General features: G+C 48.7%; 1 protein-coding gene across 2 annotated transcripts in view; it reads left to right on the top strand.

Moving 5' to 3' along the window:
• The first annotated feature begins 963 nt into the window (after positions 1–963).
• ACSS2 (acyl-CoA synthetase short chain family member 2) overlaps positions 964–19,562 on the top strand; it is a 34,495-nt gene continuing 15,896 nt past the window's right edge. Inside the window, exons 1-2 of one of the 2 annotated variants that reach the window (XM_030007939.2) lie at positions 964–1,144; positions 1,432–1,627. In XM_030007939.2, coding sequence (XP_029863799.1) covers positions 1,021–1,144; positions 1,432–1,627 — 320 coding nt within the window. In that variant the 5' untranslated portion in view covers positions 964–1,020. The remainder of the gene's footprint in view (positions 1,145–1,431; positions 1,628–19,562) is intronic. The other variant, XM_030007940.2, reaches the window with a different exon arrangement.

Here is a 19,562-nt window from a genome sequence, read left to right on the forward strand (position 1 = left end):
CTGAGACCCTACCACCTCACTAGGCCCCTGTTCCAGCACTTGACTGCCTTCATGGTGTAAAAATTGTTTAATTTCTCACTAACTACACAAGATCTGTACAATTTTTTGCAGGGGCAAAGGTGCTCAGTGAACTGATGTGGCTCACTGTACTCACCCAGCCAGGCAGTGGCGGGGAAGGGGAGCGTCGGGGATGGAAACAAAGGTTGTTTTCTGCAGGGGGCTGGGCACGGGGCATGGCCATGGCCTCTGGGCTTGTTTCAGGGCTGGTGAAGGAGTATCTCATCGATGGCGCCCTGGGCTGTTCCCCTGCGCCTGGCAAAGTGGCAGGGACAGGCCCTGAGGGCACATGGCTTACAGGGGACACCGCTGACCAGGGAGACATGGCTGATGGGGCAGCACTGTTAATGGGGGAACACTGCTGGCATGGGGGAACTTGGCTGATGATGGGGGGACGTGGGCTGACAGGGGGACACCACTGATGGAGGAGACACGGCTGACAGCGGGACATGGCTGACAGGTGGACACCACTGACAGGGGTAGACACCACTAATGGAGGCAGCATGGCTGGCGGGAGGAAACACTAGTGACAGAGTGGACACGGCCTGCAGGAGGAGACACCAGTGACAGAGGGGACACGGCTGACAGGAGGCACACGGCGGGTGGGAGGAAACATGGCTGACGGGGCGGGGGGGGGGGGGGGTCAAGGCTGACAGGGTGACATGGCTGACAGGACCGCACCGCTGACAGGGACACACCGCCCGCCGCCCCGCAGCCGGGTGCTGGCGAGCCCCTGCCTACGCGGGCCTGCTCCGGCCCCGGGGCGGCTCGCCGGCCTCCGCAGGCCCCTCCGCGGCGGGCGGGCCGGCCGCCTCTGGCGCTCCGGGGCGGCGCTGCCGCCCCCGCCCCCAGCGCCCGCCGTGAGGGCGGGCCGCCGCCTCCGCCGTCCCCGCCCCCGGCTCCGCGCCGCTTTGAAGCGGGCTCGGCGGCCGCTTGCCCGCCCAGAGCCGCCGGCGCCCCGCCATGGTGCTGCCCGAGGAGCAGGCCCGGCTGTACCGGCCGCGGCCCGAGCTGCTGCCGGCGGCGCACGTCCCCTCGCTGCCCCACTACGAGCGCCTCTACCAGCGCTCCGTGGAGGAGCCGCACGGTGAGCGCCGCCGGCGGGAGCTCCCCCCAGGCCGGGGGAGGGCCGCGGCGGGGCGCGGGAGGCCAGCCGGCGGGGGAGCGGTTCTCGCAAGGCGTCGCCGGTTCCTGCGGGGGCTGCTCGCGGGGTGTGTGGCGGGGAGCGGGGCTGGGGGTGCCGGGCTGCGGGGGCGTTGGGGCCGCAGCGAGACCCCCACGCGCGGGGTGCGGGAGTGTGGGAGCTTGCCCCTTGAAGTGTTTTCATTATCCTGCCTGTTTCTGGGTGACGAGCTCTGGCCGTTGCCTTCGCAGAATTTTGGGGTGACATTGCTAAAGAGTTTTACTGGAAGAGTCAGCACGCGGGACCCTTTCTGAAGTACAACTTCGATGTGACAAAGGGGAAGATCTTCATCGAGTGGATGAAAGGGGCGACCACCAACATCTGCTACAACCTCCTGGATAGAAATGTCAATGAGAAGAAACTTGGGGACAAAATTGCTTTTTACTGGTAAATTTCTGGTTTTATTATGGTGTCGAAAGTGTGTAAATAGCATGCTAAAGTGTACAAACAGTGCTGATTTTTACCAAGGTGAATTAAAATGTGGTAAAACCTGAGAGGCTTTAATCTTTACATAGGTACAGCAGGTGTTTGCTTTCTGTGTGTTGGAGAAGAGCTGTGCAGTGAAGCTTCTCTGCCTGTCCTAGGATGCACTGAAGCAGCCCAGCATAGCAGTGGGGAGGTTCTGACTCCCAGTGGTGCCTTTGCAGTTGTACCTGCTAAAAGCTAAGAGCAGTTAGATAGTATGAGGCAGGTGCCACAATTCTCTAGCGAAGTAGGTAGATGTGGGTAGAGCCATGGGATGAGGAACAGCTAGCATCCAACAGCAAAAAGCTAATAAAACCCACATCTCCTGTATTCGTGTTTTGTGGGTCTGGCAAACTTCCATTCCTGTGGCAGAAAGGTTCTTCTAAAACCTGAGCTTATATATTGATTCCTTGCATTTCAATGTGTGTAACACTGATGCTTTCAAAAGGCTGGCTTCTCTATGCTATCTTTGGGAAGAAAAGTTAGCTTCCAGCCCTATCTGAAGTGTGTTTGTATTTTGTTTTTTTTCACCAAAGTAGTTACTAGTGTTAAAAGCCATGTGAAACTTGAAATTTTCATATTGATGCAAAATAGGTTTCACTGGTGAAGTCCAAGATCCAGAATTAATGCTGCCCTGCTAAACTAGCTCAGCTCCACCAGAGCTGAGTCCCCAGACTGAGAACAGTGCCTTGCCCACCCATGTATTTTGCTGTTTCCCTTGAACTAGCATGCAGTTATGTTGCATTGGTATGGCTGTATGTGGCAGTGCAGAAGCACAATTAAATGTACCACTTGTTAGGGATGCAGTAACTTGTTGGGTTATGGTGAGTCCCTTCAGTGGAGCAGCTGGAGAAGTCTTACTGTCAATGCAATAAAAATACCAGATCCTCCCATGATGAACAGCTGTGCTGCTCTAAGTGATTTTGTGGAGCTGAAGGCTCCCCCCCAGTCACCTGGCATAAAGGTGACTAGGGCCTATCCTGCTACAAAAAGGAACATGTTTATACCGGTGTAGTTCTGGCTGTGACTGTAAAATTGGGTTCATACTAGAGTTTCTATCCATAGAGCTACTGTTTCAGTAAAAGAATTACACATACTGCCTAGCAAATAATCATATTGATAAGACACAGGTGAAATGATGGAAAGTATTTACTTTCTTGCTAGTCAAATACATTCTCTAACTTACTCGGATGTAAAATGGTTGCAGGTCCTGAATGAAAACTCCTTTGTAAACTCATTCAGGTGAAGGTGTGCCAGCAAATGAAGCCATTTGGCAGGCCAGTGCTGGCAGCTGTGCTGGGGTTTATGGAGGAAGTGGGTGCATTGTTCTTCTTGCACATAAATCTTTGGGTGACAGCTAGGCAGCAGCCTACAGCTTTAATTTGGTTTTGAAGATTTTTTTTGTTAGTTATTCTGGCAGCCTTTGTGGGGGTATTTGTGATGCTAAGCAAAACTTGGAGTGGGTATTAAAATGGTGGGTGTCTGTCAGTCGTGGTGCTCACAGTGCTGAAAAATAAGGGGTCTCTTCCTCCTTAGTAGGCAGTTTTCCCTGACTATTTGGGGATAAACTCTCCTAGTGTGGCTCTGTCACAAGTAACCTGGCACTGGGGTGTCTGGAGCTGTCAGCTGGGAATGGTGGTGGGAGGGATGGAAGAGGCACACTGAACATGATGTGTGTGGTGCTGACCTGCAAACTTGTGGCACTAAGGTCTTGAGGAAGTGGGGCTAAGGGTTGAGACTTGTAAAATTACTCTTCTAGGAGCGTGTGCATGCCTCTCTGGACACATGCTTTTCTTCAATAACAAAATGTAACTGCTGTCATCTTGTCCTTTCACATTTTGTGTTTAACACTCTATTGAACGAGCCCGCTTTCCTAAAACACTTGAGACTTGTCACACTCCATGAAAGGTCAAAAAAGAAATTAGACCCTCTGAAAGCCAAAGAGGATTCCTGGGAAAAACTTGAATTTTTTTTTTTTTTTAAATACCTTGGCTGCTTGCTTGCTTCTAAGAAAGTCTGTAGCCTGCTAGATGGGAAAAGGTACCAAGGTATTGGTGACTGTCAGCTCTGTGAGAGCTTTGAAAAGATACAAGACCATGGTCTTTGCTTTCACAGAAGAGAAGTTAGGGAAAAAGTGAATGATGTTTCGAGGCATTGCTGAGTGTCTCTGAGAAGAGATGTATCCTGACAAAACTAGGAGCTGCTGTGCGCTGCTGAGTGTGGCTGTCTCAAGTTTTGCATGGACTGGAAGGAGTGGGTGGTTTATCTGGATCTGTTATGGTCAAGCTGCTCTGAAGGTTCCTGCACCACCAGCAGTCTAGGACTGCCCAAATTGGCTCCAATCAGAAGGTCTAATCCCAAGCCACATGGAATTGCTCTTTCAGCGCAAAGGGCAGTACATGGGATTGCTTCATGCTGCAGAACTTGTACATAGGTGACGTTCACTATTGTGGTATCATCCTCTTGGTGCTGTTAGGACTATGTAGTTCAAAACGACCATCCTGAGTTGGTAGGAAACACTTGCATTTACCCTGTTGCCTGTTTCACTATGATATCTCTTGCTGCTTTTGAACGTTACAAGTATTTCTGTTTCTGCTACTTTTGATTCCTCTTTCTCTGGTATTGCTGATGTGGCCTAAAAAGGAACAGAAGCTCCAGGAAATGTTTCTGATAAAGTGCGGCTCTCAGAAGTTAAATCTCTTTCATAATTGCATGGAAAGGCTGAAGTCAGTAACACTGGTTAGTGTGCATGTAGATACCTATGATGGCTTTTGCATGCCAGGCAAAATGCACTGGGCAAACTAGCTTGGATGCTTGAGGGCATTTGCAGGGGACCTGAAGCCATGCTGAGGACTTTGTCTGTGGTGGGTAGTGTTAATTAGAGCAAGAGCACAGTGTGCCTTCACCATGCTGTGGGCATACCTGGATCACGTGGACAAAGCAAAACCTTAGTTCTGTGCTGAAGTGCCTGTTAATAATCTCTCATGAACATCAGCCTAGGCAGCTTGTGGAGGTAAAAATGTAGCCAGGTGGGAATTCAAAAAGAACATCACCTATTACAAAACTGTCTCTAGTTAGACCCCGGGGTGCGAAAATACTTGGATGAAGCCTATTCTCTATGTAACCTATGCATAGCTGAAGCACTAAGTTCTTGCCTTTGTTTCTCAAATCAGTCACCCCAGCTGCAGCACTGGTGGTGCCTGGTGGGATCAGGGGGCAGGGGCAGGAGGTAGTGCTTTGCACATTATTTTTAGCCTCCCTGTAGCCTAGGTGCATGGGCTTAGCATGGTGCTGCTGGCTTCTGTCATCTTTGGGACAGCGTATCAATTTTCTGCTTTCTTACGCTTGTATATGAAATAACACATCTAGAGAGGTGAAACAAAGATAGAAAAGGCTGCCAGAGCTTACTGGAGCTTTGTTTAAACAAAGGAGTAACTGCCTATGGTTCCCATTCTGGGCCTAGAACAAACATGACGTGCAAAGATAAAATGGAGAAGGTTGGTTGTTATTTTTTAAAATGTAATAAAGGATTTAGTGGCTTGTAGCTGTGAGATTTCTTCCAATAAAGGAAAAAAACCAACAACTATAGAGCATGTTTAAAAAACAAACAAACCAACCCCCCAAAACAACAACAAAAAATGGTCCAGAGCACTTCTGGAGGTTTTTATCAGGAAACTGGAAATAGTTTTTGGACAGCAGCCTTCCGGAGAGGATACAGATTGTCAGACCCTGGTTTGGTCTAAATGTGCTGCTGGGCCTAATGGGACAAGACTATAGCTGCTGGTTCTGGGGCCCCTGTGAGCTGCTGCTGCACCTTGATTTGGTGGCTGTTCCTCACCATGGAGTGCTTCATTCTGGGATGTGCCATCCCAGAGTCAAAACTGAAGCCAGATGAAGCTGTGTTTCAGTTGCATTTCTGTTGTAAAGGTCTGGACCTCTTCTTTTTGCAGAAATAGTCTTGCCTTAAACTGCTGAGAATGAAGTGCTTGGTCTCCATAATCCAGACCAGCACCGTGTTTTGTTTTTCTCTTTAGATACCTTTGCAGGTATCAGTCTTCCACTACTGTCATATGCACAGATGCTGTGACTGAGGATGCTGGCTGTTAACAGCCAGACTTTCAGAAGTGGTTAACTGTAGCCAGCTTCTACACAATGCGCTTGGCTCTGCCACTCCCACTGGCTTCAGGACTTTTGAGTGTCCTGTGCCAAACTGACTCTTCATTTCTTTGGTAACTTCCTGGATGACTTGTCATACTTCCAGTGATGCACCCTCTTTCAACACTGTTCTGATAGTGAAATCATGTCCCTAAATCACACAGTTTGTTTAAAGAACAAAAATTCACCACTGGGAAGGTTGCTTTTACTGATACACATTTGCAGGTGTGTGCCTGCAGGCTGCTGAGAGCAGTCAAAGCTATATTCCAGGTGCTACCAAATAGCCATACCCAATGCTGCTCTTCCCCCATTCCTACTGTGGAGGCATTACTTCCATAGGGGAATCTGAGTAAGCTCTACAGCAGCGAGAAGCATTACAGAAAAGTTCCCATGTGTTTGGTTTATGCTCGCAGCACTACCCAGGGTCAGCACAGCTCCTTTCCCTGATAGGGATTCTCCATGGGAAAAGGGGTGGCCCCACTCAGCCCTGAAAATCAGGGAGGCTTTCTGGGGTGCATCCTCAGCCATCCATGTCATCTCCCCATTGCGTGTGCTGAGAGTGGAGTGATAGATTGGTGGTCTTGGCAGATACCAATTATTTTGGAAGCATTGCTGGGCAGTACAATGCTTCTGAAAATTGGGCAGATTAGGTGCACCTAAAGTAGGTAATAAAATACATTGACTGTACTTGTATTTTATTAAGCCAGAGATCTTGTACCCTCCTTCAAGGGCAATGATAGTTGTAGCTTTCCATCACAGAAAGTGTAACTGTCTTCTGGTGGGTTTTGTGAAATCTTCCAGCCAGGGAGGGGGTTTACAAAACAGGCTGCATCTGCTTGAATGCTTTAGAGCAGTGTTTCTCACACCTCCAAATGAGAACACCTCTGCTTTTTGGGCCCCTCTCTGACTCTGAGCTGTGTGGGTAGTGCAAGACTGGGAATGGTGGGAGCATCAATAGAAACCTAGTATTAGAACAAGGAGTAAAAGGAGTAGCTGTTGTAGCTCAGACACACCCAGATCATGTGCTTTCCTGATTTCTTTGGTGGAATTCTTCCTCTCCCAGTTCTGGGACAGTCACCAACCAGTATGGTTAGTGCTGTGGTAGTAGTGCAAACAGCCGCTGTGTTCGGATGCTCGTATGTAAGTGCAAACTGGGACAGGAGGGACTCATAGCTTGTCCTCAGGTGTAGCTCCCTGGCTTTTCTCCATTGATGGATTGAGTCTCCATCTTCAGCTGTGGGCTGTTTAGAGCAAGGCCATGCTGGACTCAAAATTAACTGATTTCATATGATCACTCTGATTGTCCCACTGTGGCTTTGGCTGCAGATGAGATACAAAGATGGTGCTGCCCCAGAGCAGCATGGTGATGCCTGCTTAAGGGCTTGGAGATTCTTGGTTTGGCCTGAGGGGCTGGAAAACACAGGGATCATGGTCTTAAGCTTGTTTCCAAAGGCTATATATGTGTGTGCTGAGACCTGGCATCTGCCAGTTTTCTCCTGTCATATCTCGAAGTTCTTCTGTCCCAAGTGTTTCTGTTAATGGCTTGTACTTGTGTGCTGCATCCTATATCCTCTTTATTACTAGTGGAAATCTCCAAGATAGTTACCAGGTGAGTGATTGGGCCAAAGGAATGAACTAAATACGTGAAAGCAGCAAAATACCTACCTTCCTTAGGCAGGTACTGTCCTGTGGGCTTCCAGTGTGGGGGGTGTGCTTTCCTGGATGCTGTGAGTCAGGGTTTTTGAGTGCCATGTTACTCAGACAGCTGCCAGGCAGGGAGTCACTTGAAATTGTTTTTCCTTTCTGAGGGCTGGCTGGAAAGCAGAGCTTGACTCATCCCTGTCAGGTACACATGCTGGTTAGCAGGGAGATGCTGGGAAGGATGGTTGGTTTGATGTTTTGGAGGTCTCAAGTCCCATTCCTGCTTTGCAGAGCCTTTTCTGTCATAGGATGCAGGGCAGGGCAGGAGCGGGGAGCCAGGAAGTGCTCTTAGCCTCGTGCTGTTCTGCTCTGCAGTGCAGTGAAGGAAGGAGACAGCTATTAAAGGTTGGTGACCACTTGACTACGCAGAGCCTGTGGTCTCCTGTGGTTTTGCCCATTCAGAGAAGCACCCCTGAACTTGTGCCTCCGTGGGAGGGTGTTCAGCATTATTGAAGATTTTCACTGGAAGTAGCTTTTACTGAGCTCAAATAACCTGTAATCCTGCTCCTGTAGGCAGAATGGGACTTTTCTCCTCTATTAAATCAAGTCTGTAAAGAAAGGCGGCACTCGGGCAGCACTTGTGTGGTTGCTCCGTGGCTGAGCAGTGAGGAAAGGGGTCGTGTAAGCTTTCTTGCTTGGGAACACACAGCAGCAGCAGCCTCGAATCAGGGGAGCAGCTTTCATTTGGGTTGTGTTGGAGCTGTTTGCTCCCAGCCTTTTGCTCTGAAACTTGTGGTAGCTGCTGCTGGCAGGGATACAGCATCTGTCTATATAAATACAAGGAATATCGAGGAAGTATTTGACCAGATAAACAAGTTGGATGTCAGTAAGTGCCCAGGATTAGATGGCATGCACCCCAGAGGACTGCAGGAACTTGAATGTGAAATTGCGGAGCTGCTGGCCAGGGTATGCTGTATTATTGCAAAGGGCTGCTGTACCAAGGACTGGAAGGTTGCCAGCCTCTGTCTCTCTAGAGAGGGCAATAGAAGGGGTCCTGGAAACCAATAAACCTGACTTGCATCCCTAGTGGTACAGTGGAGTTGGGTCACTGTGTGCATGGACCAGTGCAGTCTGCTGGGAAAGGTGATGGAGCTGCTGTGAAGTGAAGTCCTGCTGGCAGACCTGCTGGAGTGCAAGGCGGGTGGCACTGAGCACACAGATCCGGCTGTTTTCAGACCGCCTTTGTGAGGTTTCCCACAAAGGTTGTTCAGGAAAGTAATTTAACCATGAATGGAAAAAGGTCTTTCTATGGAGCTGGTTTAGCCTTACCCTTTGCTTCTTTGCTTTTAATGGTCAATTTTCAGGACCAGCAGCAGGTCGCTCAAGGATCAATGTTGCAACTGAACTGCTGATGGTGGCCGGGCTCATGTGCCCTCCATAAACAGCATCTCCTGCTGCTCCTGGAGACAAAACACCGAACCCTGGTTCTGACCCAGCATGGTATTTTGTTTCAGTCTAAAGGGCTCTTGGCTGAGCTGCTGTGAACATCCCAGTGCTGAAGGGCAATACTGCTGTGTAAATGAGACCTGTGGTGGCTTTTATGTTCTTATTTAGTATTTTTTCCTCATGCTGCTCATTGCTTGGACAAAGGTCTGGCTCTGTTGATTCAGCATAAGAGACTTAATAATTTTTCACTAATTGCTTCTTACACCTCTATCTTAAAATGTTGGCTTATACTCTGTCCAAAGCCACCTTTCTGCATGATTCTGGGTGTGTGGTTGCACAATAACTACCTGGGGGAGTAGCGAGGGGCATGCATGCACAGACAATAGGTCCTGGATTTTCTCACATCTGTGAAACTTGTAACGCTGGAAGATATTACAGGCACCTTGACATGTTTTAAGAGTAGTTTGCTTACTGTTGGGAGGGGCACCACAGTTATGCAATGATGCCATATTGTGGATATTGGCAGAAGAGTTGAAACTTGGGGTGGATAAATGGAGTTCATGGACAGAGAGGATGGTGAGCCCCTGTACGGATTCAGTACATGGAAGATCAGAGCCTTCAGTTTTCTCATTGGACTAGAAAACCTGATTATTTTATTTTAGCTGTGTGAATGCCTTGTGTGTTCTCCCCTGGCACCCTGGTGTGAATGGAGCAGAAGTGGACAAGGACTCAGGCTTGATGTGGATGAGATTTGCTCTGAGTAGTAGTGTTTACAGGGGACAAAGTGATCAGGCTTTGCCAGAAGACATGCAAGTGGGTGCTTGTTCCAAGCATGGCATTTTTGCTATGGGTAGTTGCATTTGTTGTGCCTGGTGGGCTTTCCGTGCCCCAAGCTGTAGTATTGATTGCCAGTGCTTTGACAAGACCTCTTGACTCTCACCAACTCAATAAGCTTGCATTTTCCTCCTGTGTTCAGCCCTGCGTCAGAGCTGTTATGTGTGGTTGGAGCAGGGTTTCAGTTCTCTGTTTACGTTTCTGCACATCACTTGTTGTAAATGTCGAAATGTGGCGAGATATGAAATTGTGAGCCCTGGCAGCTGTAAATTCAAAGCCCATAATTTTCGCAGATGTTACCTCCCTTCTTCAGGGGAATCCCTCAAGGAAATTGATGGCCTTCCTGGTTACTTTCTCACACCTGGGTACCTGATAGTGAAGCATGTTTTGCATTCCTGTTGCCACTGACCTTCTTCTAAGAGATGTTTGATGTATAGAACGAGATGACAGTCCAGCAGGTGACATCTGGCCATCACCTGTCAAGGCTTCTGAGACATGAAGTTGAAATGTCCACCAAAAATCTGATTAAAAGTTTAATTTCTAATCATGGCCTTGATAGATATTGTTTGAGCCTCTGTTGAAATCAGCTTGCCTGGCTTTCAGTGTTTCTAGAAGGTCTTGAAAATTTGGCAGTATGCTCCACTGAGAGATGCAGTATTTCCCAAAATGGGGCATTTCCCAGCTGCAGGTGGCTTGTTGACTATTTTACCTACAGAAGCTTCATCCAGGGTATGTGTCGTGGCCTGGCTGCAAATTGTTTAAACAAGGAATCAGCTGTGTTGTGCTGGAAATAAGCTCTCCTCCCATTGTACTGGTAAAAATAGTCCGTGCTCCTCTGAAAATATTACTTATGGTAAACATCTAAAATGTTTCCTCTCGTGTCAAAATCTTGTGTTCTTCTACAGCATTCTGTGGATTTGGCTTGCCGGGTTAGAAGTGCTGGCTGAGGTCAGTCAAACTCAGTGACCTACTGCATAAGTCTTGCGTATGAGCTCTGTTGCAACGCTACATAATCATTTTGTTTAAAATAAACTTTAAAATTATTTTGTTTAAACATCTTAAACTTTCCTCTAAATAAAATGGGTAAAAAGCTATCATTTTTCTTCGTTGGCTGTTCTCCTGTGCTGTAAAATACTTAAGAAAGTAAGAACATAATTAGAGTTAATGCATATCCTCCTAACTTGCTGGTTACTCAATATCAAGCAAGTAGGAAAAATGGGAAGCCACATAGGAGCAGAATTTCCCTTGCCACTGAGCAGATACCCATCAGCGCAGAATGGCTGCTGACACTATCACCAGGGTATTTACATGTGTTCTGTATTACTTGTATACTGCTGTATTTTGCCAAATGTGGCAAAGTAATAGTAGATTTCCCTTGAAGAGGGGCTTGCTGACTGCTGTCGATCCTATCTTCTCTAAAACTGTTACCCTTGAGTGTTCTGGCTCTCAGGTGTGAACACAGGCTGTACAAACCCCATCACATTGAGTTTACTCACTCACTTACGTTGGCTGATGAACCAGCAGCAGTGTAAACTGGGAGGTGTTGGTTACTTTAGAGGTGTCTGAGCACCCCACAGCCTAGAGAAAGGGGCTTGAAGTAGGTTTTAGGGTGTAGCCTGGCAGGTGAGTGGGAAAATTGGAGGGAATTCTGGAGGGTCAATAGATAAATGAGTTATTTTGGAGCAGTGTCCACCTCCAGCTGGGCGCTGTGCTGCAGGCGTTGCTTAGGGTATGGTGAAGTGAACAGTGGTTGGACTGCACAAGATAAATTTTATTTCTTTAGATGCCTCTGGTACTTGTTCAGGTTCTGAAAGGCTGCAAATAGAGTAGCTGAGAATATATTTAATGAGAAGGAAGGACAGAAAGATTGATGTGGTTTTTCCTATGGGACACTAGCAGCCATGCAGGGTGTTGGGTGCATTTCCATATGGCTATTTTTAAAGGTGATTAGAAGACTGATTCCCTGATCATATCATAGAGCATAGAGATGGTGGCCCAGTGTCCCTTTAGAAATACACTCTGTTTTAACTGTTCTGTAAAATACAGGTATGGTAATGCCTGCATTTGAGTCTGTTGGGCTGGAGAGAAAGGGCATTAGGGGCTGGACTGTCGTGGTTTAACCCCAGCCAGCAGCTCAGCCCCACACAGCAGCTCGCTCACTCCCTCCAGTGGGATGGGGGAGAGAATTGGAAGAGTAAAGTGAGAAAACTTGTGGGTTGAGATAAAGACAGTTTAATAGGGAAAGTGAAAGCCGTGCACACAAGCAAAGCAAAACAAGGAATTCATTCACTACTTCCCATGGGCAGGCAGGTGTTCAGCCGCCTCCAGGAAAGCAGGGCTCCATCATGCCTAACAGTTACTTGGGAAGACAAACGCCATCACTCCGAATGTCCCCCCTTCTTTCTTCTTCCCCCAGCTTTATATGCTAAGCATGATGTCTTGTGGTCTGGAATGCCTGATCCCTTGGGTCTAGTTGGGGTCAGCTGTCCCGGCTGTGTCCCCTCCCAACTTCTTGTGCACCCCCAACCTCCTCACTGGTGGGGTGAGGTGAGAGGCACAAAAGGCCTTGACTCTGTGTAAGCACGGCTCAGCAGTAACCCAAACATTCCTGTGTTATCAACACTGTTTCCAGCACAAATCCAAACCATAGCCCCATACTAGCTATCATGAAGAAAATGAACCCAACCCCAGCCAAAACCAGCACATGGACACAGCACATCATGCTCCGCAGAGCACAGGGCTCCTGCTTTGGCACGGCACAGAGCTGTTTGCCCGCCTGGTTTGGGTTTCTTTACAGCGATAGGAACCTCTTCATCCTAGGTACATGATCAACTTTTAGTTGAGATGGTGTGGCTCAGAGATGGATTTGACGGTGGAGCTTTGTTAGGCCCTACTACCTATGTGTATGGGGGGGCACTGGAGGGGAAAATCATAGGGTGGTTTTAATGCAGGTCTCAGGGTTAACTGTATGGTTTTAGAAGGTGATGCTGTTAAATTGGTAAGATTTTTCTTTTCCCTGGGATTGCTGTTGCCAGGTTTACTCAACAGTGTTCTTTCAGTGCTGCCAAATATTTCTGAACATACTGTGAAAACCTTTTCACCAGCCCCTCCCAGGGTACGCTCCATCGTTACACAACTTTTTCTTTCTTGATCCTTGTCATGCAATGGGATTCGAGCATGATTGCAGGGACCATAGAGGTTGAACTTTCTGGTAAACCTTTTACTCAAAAAACGTCTCAGCCTTCCCAGAACTCCTTTGGGTATTTGCTGCCATGCATTACTCTGGTGGGAGATAGGTGACGTTAAGCACGGGCAGGGCTGGGCAGTCTGTCCTGTTATTATGAAATGTTCTCATGAAGGTTTTTTGCAAACTCATTTCAGCCCCACCCTGGCTCCCTCCTTGAGTCAGTGGTGCAGACCCTGCTGGAGACCCTTCTGCTTTGGGCAGTCTGTCTAGGAGCATTTCCATATTGAACAATCCTTGCAAATACAAGCATTTTTTTCCAATGAAACGGTGTCTTTTTCTGATGATCTTGCACAGTTGGTCTCTCCAAATTTCACATTTCAATGTAATCTTTTTTCTCAAGGACAGTTTTTAAAGGGCTTTCTCTACCTGAGTGCCATTCCTGTGTCAGATGGGATAAGCAAGGCTGGGGATAGAGGGAGAAATTATATCTTTTTTCAGTTTTGGTGGCTGTTGTTCCCAAACTACCAAGCCATCTCCAGGCAGACCCTTCTTCAAGCTGCAGGTTTCCTGGGTCTCCTGAGAACAGCCAAGGCCAAATGGCAGCAGGACGTTTGTGAGCAGCTGATAGCCGCGGTAGCTGAGCACGCAGCCTGTGCATGCTAGTGCAGGCGTCGGAAAGGCCCAGGGCTCTCGCTGCCCATGCGGCACGCACGTGAGCCCATTCCCCAGATGGCAGGAGCTTGGCCCAGCCAAGCTCTGCCTGGTATTTCGGCTGCTCTAATTCTGGACACAGGGCGGATTGGGAAGCCATGAGCCTGTCCAGCTGCCCTCAGCGACCTTGCACGTGAGGAGGTGCCACTGTGCAGGAGCCTGTGGTAGAGGTAAGCTCCTGCCTTTGCCTCATACAGTGCTCTGGGGACAGGCTGCTGGTGGAGCAGAAGCTGGAGAACTTGATGTCTCCATCCCGTGCCTCTCGGGCACCAACTTGGTCCCAGGCTTAGGGGGGATTTTGGGCTCTGAGCATGTTTTAGCACAGATAGCACCAGAGATGTTTTATGGCAGACATTCCCACAGTCCCCATCTCTGCTGTACTGGAGGCTTTGTGCAGTTCCCCACTGCACAAATTCTTCCCATGATGTTGCATCATCTGGGAAGGGGTCCTCTCCCTCTTTTAACACCTTTTTCAAACTGGGAATCCGTGTTTTCTTAAAGGTGCTTTCCAGTAGCTAAAATGCGGAGCCTTTTTCCTGCATTAAACAAAACTGCTCTGTGTGCTGCCATTGCCTCTGTAGTAGTTGGGGAATGAAACCTGGTGGCTTTGAGGTGGTTTGCTTTGCTCTGAAAACTTACCTTCCAGGTGCCCCACACCCTAACTTTGGGTTAATGCTTTTATTTGAGGGTGATGTGGTCACAGGAGCTTAGAGGAGAAACTTAAATGATCTTCAGCCCCTTTGGTCCTAAGTGGGAGTATTTACAGGGGTCAGATAGGCTTTGGCTCTCTGCCCTAGTTTGCTTTGGTCTGTGATTTTTCTGTTTCTGACTGTCTGTGGATCTGCAGATGGTCTGGCAGATCTTGAAAACTTGTAACACTTCACTTGCTCCGCTTCATTTCATCATTTTCTCCTGTACACCAGCTTCTCTTACTGGTGTTACAACCCTTGTAAACCACAATTAATCATTGGCAATTACCTTGAAAACCATAATTCCCACTGAGGCAACCTGTGCTTCCTGCTGCTCCATGCAAACACTGAGGCAGCGTTGCACAGGGAAGCTGTTACTCAAACAGGTTATGCTAATAATTTTTATTTAGAAATCTGGTGAAAGAGAGAAACTAAACAGAATTGCTGCTTCGTTTTTGGGTCAGCTTTGCTTGGCCCGTTTGGGTACTCTGCGAAGCATGCATTCCCTTGGCCACTGAGCAGTAGCAGGTTAAGAAGTTACTGCCCCTCCCTGCTGCTTGTTATCCTATAGCTGAGATGGGCTCAGCTTGCTTGGATGGGCAATGTAAGGCTCGCTTGGTTACGTGATGAGTGGTTGAAGCAGACCAGTGCTTTGAAAAGTCCTGTAGTCAGCCCTGATGCTTGGCAGAGCACAGTAACTTCTTAACCTGCTTTGGTGCAAATATCCAGGAGTGCATCTGGCTACAGCTTCCCTCTCCCACGCTGCTGCTCCGCGTCCCTGACTGCTCCACAGGGTCAACGCTTGAGTTAATGCAGCTCTAAAGAAATGCTCGCCTGCTCTTACAAACCATTTTCCCAGCTACACAATGTATGTACAACACTAAATCTTTTGCTAGCCTATGTGGTCAGTCTAACAGGTAAGCTTAACCTTGATTTAGCTACATGGGCACCAGGCGAAATAGGTCTGTGGCTCTGCATCTCCAAGGCCAAACCCCCAGCAGAGCAGGCAGTCAGTCTGTGAGCCTCCTGTAAGCATGGTTGTGCCACAGAGGTGACAAGTGTTCAGGTTTCTCACCTGAAGTTTTCTTCCTCCCCTGCCCAGGGTGACTTCTCCATGTGACCATTTCTTGCTGAGACACTGGTAGGGCCACTGAAGGCATATGCTGTGGGGCTTGTGTGCATCACGGCACCTGTTCAGAAGCGGAGAGCCTGTTATTTTAACTGCTGGCAGAAGGGAGCAGTATGATAAGTGCTCTGCAGAGCCTGTGCTTCCTTTAATAGGTTGACAGGTATCTATTTATTGCGGAGCTGGGCACTACCATCCTGCACACTGCTGTGGTGATGGTCCCTGATGTCCTTGGGCTATTTGGTCCTGGCAATGAATGGCTGCACGCAGATAGAAAGCTATCATCTTTGCATGAAACCTGACTTCTTCAACAAAGCACCCATTTTTAAGAGACAGCCTACCTCAGAAGGTCCCCAGTTGTGCATCTGTGTGTTTAGTTTAAAGGACTTGCATTCACTTAGTTGATGGGTGGTTCAGCTGAGACCATATGGCCAAAAAATGCCTTTCTCCAGCTGAGCGTGCACACAACATGCAGTATGTAAAACATGGGCTTCTCAAGTACTAAAAAACTCAAATACATTCCTGCTGTGACCCAGATGATACTGTAAAATTTTGGATTACTAGTTGCTAAATGCAGGACTCAGTTTGAGGGAGATGAGAAAAACATCAGACTCAAACTGTGTTTCACCATGTATTTCATCTAATGATGTATCTGGGAAGTTTAGGAGGTTGAAAACTGGTTTTTCCTTTCAGAAGAAGGCTTGCTGTTAGATCAAAGATTGCACACAAGCAATCACAGCAGAGCTGCTGCCAACTATTTTCATCACCAGTTCTTAAAAAAGGATATATTTGGGGGATGTTGGATTCTGTGGGGCTTGGGCTGCATGCTTTAGGTATGGAGGTGAGCACTGCGGTAATGTTTTCAGAAGTGTGACTCTTTTATTTTATTTTTATTTGTTTTTTCAATTTAATTTGGACAAGCACATCTGTGTGAGAGGCTCAGGACTGACAGCTCTTGCTTATATCCAATGGGTGCCAAAGGGAAGATGCTGCTCACAGAACTTTGCTGCCAGGAATTTACAGGCTTGCTTTTGATGCACAGAGTATTTGCTAGCGTGCAAGTGGGCATACCTTTAAATGCCCCATCTAAAATACATAATTCTCTCGGCTTTTGTGCCAGAGAAGAGGACAGAGCAATCTCTGAATGCTGCTGTAGCCTGCTGAGTGTAGCTGTGGGCACTCCAAACTATTTTCAGACGTGGGGAGACTTAAAGCAATTGCCTGCTCTTGAGAGACTGCTCAGAGGCCTTTGCCGGAGATGCGGTGAAAGGAGGCATCTTGTTCTGTAGAAATGTGGATGTGACTCATTTCCGATTAAACATAAGATAGTCTTAAAATCTGAAGCCTGAGGTTTCCCCTGCTGATGCTAGTGGAGCTCTTTCTTGGTCACACAAATCAATGGAAAGGACTTGAAAGCCCTCTGAAAATCTTTGCAAAAGTTTTAACTTCTCTTTGACCTTGCGTTTCTCCCGCGGTGCCCCGTGCATGCTGACTTTGAGGAGAAGCCTGGGTGCATTCCCTGGCCTGAATTTCCCTCCTGAAGCCCGGCGAGGAGGAGGACCTGGCATATTTGATATGCGCTGCTTGTGTGCAGGGAGAGCAGGGATGTCCGAGCGGTGCCTTGCACCCAGGTGGCTCAGGGCAGGGCAGGTCCCTGTCCCTTGTGGGTACCACGTGTGGGAGACAGCGTAGCTCTGCCCGGAGGGGGTAGCCAGGGCTGCTCACCCCAGAAGCCGCAGTTTGGTGTGGCCTGGCTGCTGTCTCCCCAGGCAAGTGTAGGGTGCTCAGCGCAGCCTTTTACATAGGCTCTATCTCCATCCCACCATCAGTCCATCTTGCAGCAGCAGCGACCACCCCAGCCTGAAGCAAATCAGCACCTACAGACACCTCTTTGCAGAGTGGGGCATGGCCAGGCTTTGTTGCAATCTGTTAAGGAGACATATTAGAAATCCAGCCAGTGAAGGCTCATTCAAGGTTGGGAGCTGAGCCTTCCCGGAGTGCAGGATTGCAGAGCTTGTGTCAGAGGACTCCCAGGTTTTGCACCTTCTCAGGCAGGTATTACACCACCGAGTTGATGGCACCGGGAACCAACGTGCATTCTGCAGTGTCCTTGGCTAAGTCTGCCACCAGGCAAACCAGCACTTCACCTACAGCGCCCAGCTGAGCCCCCAAATAGCACACACGGCCGCGGGCTGCCTGCCTGCCTACCTGCCTTACATGGGAAGTCTTCCAGATGGGACAGCCTGTGCTAGTCTGTCCTCCTAACTTAGTAAAGGTTGTAATTAGATCCTACGCTGCAGCAGAGCACAGGCAAAGGGACGTCCCTCCCCCCTGCCCTGTTCTGTAGGTTTACCCTAGGCTAGGAGGTGGGTTGCACAGGGCCTGCGCACAGCACTCAGCAGACCTCGGTGCAGAGATCTTCAGGTGAGGGATTAGTGGGCCGGGATCCTCCAGCTTGCATTTGGAAGCGTTATAGTTGTCTTTAAGAGATGTTTCGCAGCCAGGCTCATCGCTGAGGGGTAGAGCTGCACTCGCAGCGATACTGCACATCTGGACCCAGGCAGGTTTGCACAGCGCTAGCCTAGATGTTGCCACACCTGTGGTGTAGATGCAGCAAGGAAAACCTCTGCACGGTGAGGGAAGGCACTCAGCGTGCAGCCAGACGCAACAGGAGCAGATGCTCTTCCTTTGAGCCAGATCAGTTACAGCTGCTCAGTCCAGCACTGAAATCAGCTCTTGGATCTTTGACCCTCAAGTAATGAAGTCAAAACGGAAATTCTCTGATTTCCTGGTTTCTCTTTACTAGCCGAGAGCCCTGCTGTAAGGGACCTTGTCTAATGGTTTCACATGTCATTTAGCTCAAAGCAATGCTCTTGGTTATGATGGGGAAAGGAGAGGAAACTGCCTGGGTGCCAGGGCTGAGCTGACTGCTCTGGGCACTGGTTCTCATTCCCAAGCTTTTCTTTTCCTTTGTATTCTTGTTTCTCTTCTCTTTGCACGTAAAAGGGGCAAACTTGCATAAAGGATCAAGCAGGGAATCCCCTTTCAGGAGCCACTGGTGGGAAGATACACTGCCCTGTGCATGTCAGTGCAGGTATCGATGGACCCCATTGCTGCAGAGCACCATGGAAGCCAGTAGTATAACTAGGTATCAAGAGGGGTAAGTCAAGTTTGTAAGCAACAGATCCATAAGTAGCTTTTAAATGGGATGATCCAAGTGTAACGACCAGTTTGGAAACCCTGTCCTACACGGGGCAGGAGGCGCAGAGCTTGTATCAGTGGGGCTCTCCAACTCTTCCGCTGTTTCCAGCAGGACTGCATCTGCCATTGGAGCATGAGGTCACTGTTGTGCTGACACAGAATGACACAGAATTACATGAGAAATGAGGGTGTTCCTTTATGCATTTCTGCATCACAGGAGCCTTCCTTCTGTTTGCGTTGCTGGGGGAAGGGGGAGCAGTGGTTAGTTTTAGCTAGAATTCAGTACATATTTTTTGTATGCTCTGGACTGTTTGAGATGTTAAAGAAGTGAGGTTTCTGTTCCAGAGTTAGACGGAGCCTGGCTGCAGTCTGAAGGGAGGACACGTTATGGAGGTGCTTCCTGGCTTCTCCCCAGCACCGGTGTTGTTTTTCATTTGGCTGCACATGCTCAGGGGGACACTTCTCCAGGGGGACTATCAGCTGAGAGTGATACCCCTGTTCTTTCGTGGATCACTAATGTTTCTGTGCTGGCTGCCCTGGGGAGAGAGCTGGGAAAGTGTATCCCTCCTTCCTGGGTGTGGGAGACATCTGCTCTGCCAAATGTGGAGTCGTTTCAAATTCTTTGTTAATCTGATCCGTTGGGAGTGCCACCTCATTTGCATGGCTGAAGCATTGTATCACATTAAAATTAGCTGGTTTTTACTTTGGTAGGAAACTGTTTCCCTGGGGATGCGACGTTCCTGTTCCATCTCCGGGTGCAGCTCTTGGCTCTTCTTCCTGTCGGTGTGTCTAATGGTAAGGTCCCACTGAACTGGCACCTGGGCTGCAGGAGCCCACAGTTGGTTCATGGAGGACCACAGAGAGAAT

The sequence above is a fragment of the Aquila chrysaetos genome, chromosome 3 (assembly GCF_900496995.4).
Source record: "Aquila chrysaetos chrysaetos chromosome 3, bAquChr1.4, whole genome shotgun sequence".
Lineage (NCBI taxonomy): Eukaryota > Metazoa > Chordata > Aves > Accipitriformes > Accipitridae > Aquila > Aquila chrysaetos.